This window comes from Indicator indicator, chromosome 11, assembly GCF_027791375.1.
Source record: "Indicator indicator isolate 239-I01 chromosome 11, UM_Iind_1.1, whole genome shotgun sequence".
NCBI classification, from domain to species: domain Eukaryota; kingdom Metazoa; phylum Chordata; class Aves; order Piciformes; family Indicatoridae; genus Indicator; species Indicator indicator.
Genome location: NC_072020.1, coordinates 23,040,798 through 23,047,885, shown reverse-complemented (window position 1 = coordinate 23,047,885; position 7,088 = coordinate 23,040,798). Strand labels below are relative to the sequence as shown.

The window sequence follows — 7,088 nt, the reverse complement described above, 5'->3', positions numbered from 1 at the left end:
TTACAAAGCATTAGATGTCAGAAAAGGGGGAAAAAGTCTTACCGTCGAAAGACTGCTGCAGGTTCCAGCTCAGTCTGAAACTGCAGGGAAAAGTGGAGCAGCTGCTGAACAAAAGTTTTAGATTTTTTTTTTTTAAAGAAAGTCTGCAAAACTAATTTCCCACAAAATAGGACTCAATTTCCGTTTAAGAAACTAGGTCTTGCAAATCTCATACAATTTCTGATTTTTTTCCAATAGCAATTGAAATTCATTTTATCTTTCGCACATGGACCCAAGAATTTAGACTTAAACTGCTGGACCGAAATGCTTTCTCACCCCCACTCCCTCCTTTCTCCCCCTCCCCCCCCCCTTTTTTTTTTTTTTTTCTTTTAAATATTGGTTGGGGGTGAGAAGACGGAAGGTACAGCGAGGAGGAAAGGCTGAGAAGGAAAATGTTTGTTCAGTGGGCACCTCTTTGGTCAGTGATCAATAAAAGTGTTATCCCAATTTAAACCAGTTAACAGCCGCCTTCGGAGGCTGCTGTTAATTCCACTACATATATCTTGAAGAAAAAAAGTTGAGTCTCTGGGTTGTCCCCCTTGAGCCATTAAAGACCATAACGAAGAAAACGAAGATACATGGAATAAAACGTAGGCGAGTTCTAGTTTTGAAGTGGCACGGGGCAAGAACGGAAACTTGTCTTTCTCCGGCCATATCCGAGCGCCCGGTGAGCGCCGGTGGCTTGGCTGCAGAGCCACCGAAGTCCCTGATGCTGGGAGGACAGTGTGAGGTGCGTGCGGGAAGCGGGACGGTGGGTGCGAGCGGAGCACGAGCGTGTCCCGCATCGCACTTAGGCAGACCCCGATAACCCCTCAGGCTGCCGAAGCCGCCTCCCACCTCGGCGCGCAGGTGAGGCCCTGCCCAGCGCCCTCCAGCCCCCGGCAGGCAGCGGAGGTGGCGACCCCCGCGCCCGGCCTGCCGCCCCCGAAGAAATCCCGCGGATTCCTCTTCACGTCTCTATTGGCCTCCCCTGCCTGCTCGCCCGGACGGCAGCGGCACCCCGAGCGGGCCCGGCGGGGTGGTGTTGGCCCTGCGGGGGCACCCCCCGCGCCGATCCGCCCTGGGTAGGGGGGGCAGTGAGGGCGGCCCGGTCGGCCCCGGGGCAGCCCCAGCGGGGGCCGCGGTAGGGAGCAGGGAGGGAGGCGTGCTCCCCCCGGCCCGCCCGGAGGTAGGGAGGGGCGGGCTGCGCCCCCGCTGAGCCCCCCCCCCTCTCCCCCCCTTGCCGCTGCGGCGAGAGCCCGGGGCGCGGGCGCGTAGAGCTACCGCCCGCTGACGGAGCGGCTGGGCGCGGGGACGGCGCTGGCGTTTCGGAGGGAGTTTGCATGTGGTCAGTGCTGTGCCGCTAAGCCAGCCCCCAGCTCACATTACACACTACTGTATTTATAACCTCTCGGAGCTGTTTCCCCCTTCAAGCAGTTCTCTGGGACCACCTTCTATTGGCTTCAACCTCTCCCGCTTCTTGACATCTGAGCAGCCCTGAGAAAAGGCTCATCTAGGTCCGAGTGTTTATGCAGCGGAGACTGGCCACTAGGGCTACAGACCGGGATTATCTGAGCTCAGCTGCCTGCTGCAAAGTCTGTCGTTGCCGTTTTGGAAAAAAAAAACAATCCCAGCCCCGATCTGTTTACAGTGAAAGTTGACAAAGGGTGGTGAAGTTGGATCTTTCCTAAACTCTCCTGCCTGGAACCTGAGACTTGCATGCCATGGATCACACACTCTTTGGCTGCCTGCGCAGCCCCCATGCCACGGCGCAGAGCTTGCACCCTTTCTCCCAGTCTTCTCTTGCCCTGCATGGAAGATCTGACCACATGTCCTACCCTGATCTGTCTTCTTCTTCTTCCTCTTGCATAATAGCGGGATACCCCAATGAGGAGGGCATGTTTGCCAGCCAGCATCATAGGGGGCACCACCACCATCACCATCACCACCACCACCATCACCAGCAACAGCAGCACCAGGCTTTGCAGACGAACTGGCACATTCCTCAGATGTCGTCTCCTCCCGCCGCGGCCAGGCACAGCCTCTGCCTTCAGCCCGACTCAGGAGGACCCCCGGAGCTGGGCAGCAGCCCCCCGGTCCTGTGTTCAAACTCTTCCAGCCTGGGCACTAACACCCCCACGGGAGCAGCATGTGCGCCAGGGGACTATGGCAGGCAGGCTCTGTCGCCGGTGGAAACAGAGAAGAGGTCCAGCAAGAGGAAAAGCGACAGCTCAGGTAACGGTTCACGTTGTCCCCTGCGGGGCGGGACTCCCGGGCTGAGGGTTCTGGGGGGAGCTGCGCTGCCGGGCCCCGGGTCCCGCTCCCCGGCCGGGCTCGGGTCGGCTCGGCAGCCTATCTCAACTGGGCTCAGCTGGCCGCGATCCGGCCCGGCTTCTACCGCCGCTGTGCTCTCTCCGCTCGCTGACAGCGGGTTGCCGGGTCGCTCCTTCCCTCAGATGGTCCCTCGGAATCTCCATCATTACAGCAACTTTGCTAGGGCTGCGGGGTGGGGGAAACAAACGGAAAAATTCCAGCATGTGATAGGGCATGAAATCAAGGTGGTTGTGTGTGTGCGGGGGAAAGTTTTCTGCAAGCCCAGGAGCGAAACGTGCCTAGTTTTGGTGAGGACTTCAGCATGTGGTCCCCCGTCCCCCTCCCCCGGCCGGTACGCCACTGCTCCTTGCAATTCCGAATATAGCGCGCTTCGGCCCCTCCGCCCCTCCGCCGCCGAGCTGACTGCGGTGCCCAGGCGATTGCACAACGCCTGGAAACTCTGCCTTGAAAGTGGGGATTCGGGAGAGGAGCTGGTGCCGTGAAGCCCTGTAGGATCTGGCTGCGCCTGCACCAAATCCTCAGCGTGGAAGGGTCAAAATCTGGAGTCTGTACAGCGAATGGGATTTTTAGGAAGCCGCTTCACTACAGTTTTCTGCTGGCGGGGGCAGAGGGAAGCAAGGAGCTGTCTGATTTTTCAGATCACTGCAATTCTTACTTAAGGACGACTGTAAAGACATGTAGACCTGCAGTCATTCCAGGGCGATGATTCGGCATCACTGAATGTGCAAAAAAATTTAACACAGTATCTGCTTTTTACAATGGGAAAGCCTGTCAAAAGCCTCGCTCTGACAAAAGCCACTCGGCGAAGGCAACGCGACTGATGGCACTTCCGTTAGGGCCCATGTAAACCGAGAGGTCATCACAAACAAGACCGAGGCAGGCAGGAGGCACTTGAAAAAGAGAGGGCTCAACAGTTTGAAAATCCAAGAGCACTCGTAAGTGAATTGTTTATTATTGCAGAAGAGAAAGCGAAAGGCTTCCAGATAGTTATGAAGTTCATAACTGAAACCATGACCTCTTTCACTTGAAATGTTGTGAGCTTGGTAAAGTGGTAAGCAGCAGAAACTATTTTAAAAAATAACCCTCAAGGATACCATAATTTTTCACACTGTCATTTACATACATTTGCTGTAATTCAGAATGAGTTTAACTGAATTTCATCTTACATAGGCTGGAAACTCTCCCAAGATTAAAAGCCGTATCTAGTTGGAACACTGGTGGTGAATTCTATTGTTGCATTACGTTTTATGAGATAGAAGAAATTATTTGATTTCATGAGGTTTATGAGTGAAACTAAAATCTGAGTCCTCATTACTACTGAGAGAAGAACTGGCTGCCTGTTGGTGTAAGGATTTACTGTATTTGTCAAGTCTATTTAAAGATGAAGGAAAAAAGGAAATCAGTCCCTTTCACTGTCAGGGAAGTGCCTGTATCGCTTTCTGTTTGTTTCTTTTTGCAATGCAAACCCAAAAAAATGACAACAACGGAGTGGGGAATGTCCCAAACCTTACTCTGAAATGACTGGAGTCTTCCACTGGATTTAGTGGAGAAGGGTTCAAGCCTTATAGCCATGGTTACGCTTATCTTGTGCTGTATTCCGAACCTCACTTTCTAAGACTTTCTGAAGATCAAGGCAGGTAACTATTTCCTCCTCCCTTCCGCTAAGAAAAAAAAAAGAATTATGGCCTTCACACAACTGTGAATCTCTCAAACTAAAAATCTTCTGATAAGTGGGTAGCTGCTGTGTCTTTGGATTTTCTTCAGGAAAACCTTGAGTTTTGGACTGAACATTTAACCCCACCCCTTCATTAATTCTGAACAGTGGTGCTAGATATTTAGTGCCTTTCTAATGTATGGCAGCTAGAATTACTTTAAGTCACAGCATTTCTGTATTTGTCATCTATAGTTGCCCCTCATTTGATTGAAAATCATCCCCTTTATTTCTCATTAATCTGTTTGGTCGTGGGGTTTTTTTGTTTGTTTGTGTTTTTTTTTAAGAAATTACTGTACTTGAAAGAATTTAATCTATGCCGTTCCTACTTTTTGGAGACATATTCATCACACTTGGAACTACTGCAATAGGCATTTGTATAAAATCCTAATAGTAAATAACTAAGACGTGAAGAGAAACTGTTTAAGTTGCCAGCATTCTGAAACAATTATTAATGCTCTTGCTTATTTACAGATATATTTCCGCTTCCTAAGCATATCACTTAAAGCCACAGAATGTTCAATGTTTTCTTGAGCACTGAATCTGTTCTGTATTTCAGAGCTGAATTAACCTTAGGCTACCCCTTTCTTGCATTACTCTGCTTTTATTTTGGAATGTTTAAGATCAGGAACGTTCATTCATAAAGCTGAGTTTATAAATAGTTTAAAGAAAGTAAAAGGTGAACGTTCCTTGTATTGTTTATGTCCTAAACTAGTAACTGTTTATCAGCCATGCGGATACTCTGAAAACATACCGGCAGAGATGCCCCATTTCACTTATCTGTTACGTTGGTGGGAGTATAATTTTTTTACAATTATTTACAAAAATCCGGGCGATGAGCAAAATTTTGAATGATGGACCGGGTGTTTGTTCCTGCACTTGCCTTTTTTTACCTTGGAATTCACATATTGCAGAGAAAGGGAAGGATGGAAATATTTTGCGCTACTCTCTGTTGTACTTCTGTTTGGGATTGAAAGGGCAAGGTGAAAAGTGCTTCCCTGTTAGCATCCCTGTCTGACTTCTTTTGCTCTAACCCAGGTTTTAAGCAGTTTGGAAAGTTCCCTTTGAAGATACTGAATAGGGTGCTACAGAATAGGGTGAAACTGTCAACTGTTCTTGTTGTAAAGCACTGGGAAATAACTGCTCTACTTAGTCATCGACCTCGCATGCTGCAGCTGTCAGTGTCTCCAGGTTTTGTAGTTGCTCTCTCATTATCTTCAGAACATTCCTTTCAACCTGCGTAGGCCCAGAAGTGGGTCAGTAAACTAGCCCGCAAGCTGAGGAGTGATGCACACAAATCTTTAGATGTTAGCATTTTGCAGTGAATAATGGCATCTGCATCCTTGCCTTTGTAACTGAGCTCTGCCTGTATTGAGGATGTAGGAGTAAAAAAGACAATAGTAAATTTGAAGATAGATTACAAATAAAATTGCTTATTTTGAAGTGCACTAATGGTCCGAATTATCTGTGTGCTAATGAGGTGCGGATGAAAACCATGCTGAGCGTATAAAAAACATATTCTTGGAGTGCTTTGTTGTTTTGTGGTACGAGTTGTTCTATATGGAATATTTTGGATTTTTCTCATGCCTCCCTTTCTCATTATTTGCCTGTGACTTTTGAGACCATTTTATTTCTGTTTTTTATAGAGTGGGTTTTGGTTCTCAGATGATGCAGGGCACATCAAATGCAAAAATATTCCTGCAGTTGTCTAAGTTGGCTTGCTGAAGTCTAAGTTCTCTTAAAACTTTGGTCAGCAGAAAAGCATATTGATACCCATATAGAAAGTGTAATCTAGATTTACTGAAAAATATGAAAAGAAAGTGAATCTGGTGGTCTTAAGGAAGCCTAAAACACTATGGTGAGAAAAATAATCTGTTCTCTGCTGAAAAGGCCAAAGGGAAGCTGAGTAGTGTTGAAGGAGTTTTAAGCAGTGTAACTATTTAAACATTTAATTGTGGTAGATAAATATATAAATAAATTTGATTCCAGTTAAAGTTTTATGTGATTAAACACATGCCCCTAGGCATGAGAAACCTTTCTTTTTTTTTTTTTTTTTTCCCCCAAGTTTGACATGAAAAAAATGTTTTTATATGGCACAGATTTCTAAAGAAAGGCTAGCAGGTAATTAGAACTATTCATATTTTTTATTATATTTACAATAGTATCATATAGTAACATTGCTGTTTAACCTACAAAAACATTTCAGGAATCCAGTGTTTCAATAGCTGCTCTGCTGGTTTTTGTTCATTGACAAATCACACGAAAGGAAAACAATACTATTTTTCCCCCTTTTTTGCCATCTTTTATAACCTACCTATTCTCAACATGCTAGCAGTAGAAAGTTACATCTCTAGGGAATGTTATTTTAAACACGCCTAAATATCATAAATCATATGTACTTGTTTGAAATGGTCTCTGGAAAGCAGATCATTTTGATAAATGATTATAAATACTTCAAATCATGGGTTTTGAGGACTTCTGATTGGTTTCTGAAACACATCAGTAAGAAAAATGAGCTGCACACTTGTAGTCAAAAAGCACTGTGTAACTGATTCATCAATATGTCTGTGCTTTTCAGTACGGTTGTAAACGGAAGCAAGAAAAAATTCATAATCAAGCAGACTTTTTCTGGAAATAGCTAATTTGTTTGGTATCCAGTGTCAAAGCATCACTTACCATTAGAAAAAACAACCCAACAGCAAAAGAAAAATATCTCCGTAGCTTTCATAAATGAAACAACTTCAAAATCCGATGGATAATGATCATAGTTTTGAGAGAAAACTTTTAAAGCTGATTGTTTAGGAAATATTGGGCTACCTAGTGGGCTATTTGCTGGATTGTTTAATAAATGAACATTTCCAGAATGCTCACTTTTGCTGTTAGAAAATATAATCAGGAACTTTTCTACAGGACTGTAAAAATTTTAAACCCTGTTTTACTGATGCATTCTCAGAATTACTTGCCCAAAGCAAAGAGTAATTTTGTGTGGACAGAAAGAAGTATGGCCTCTAATTACATAGTGCTG

At 45.9% G+C, this 7,088-nt stretch overlaps 1 protein-coding gene across 1 annotated transcript in view; it reads left to right on the top strand.

Annotated features, from left to right (window-relative positions):
* Positions 1-1,432: 1,432 nt before the first annotated feature.
* Positions 1,433-7,088, top strand: part of MEOX2 (mesenchyme homeobox 2) — a 54,506-nt gene continuing 48,850 nt past the window's right edge. Inside the window, exon 1 of the mRNA XM_054384860.1 lies at positions 1,433-2,253. Coding sequence (XP_054240835.1) covers positions 1,743-2,253 — 511 coding nt within the window. The 5' untranslated portion in view covers positions 1,433-1,742. The remainder of the gene's footprint in view (positions 2,254-7,088) is intronic.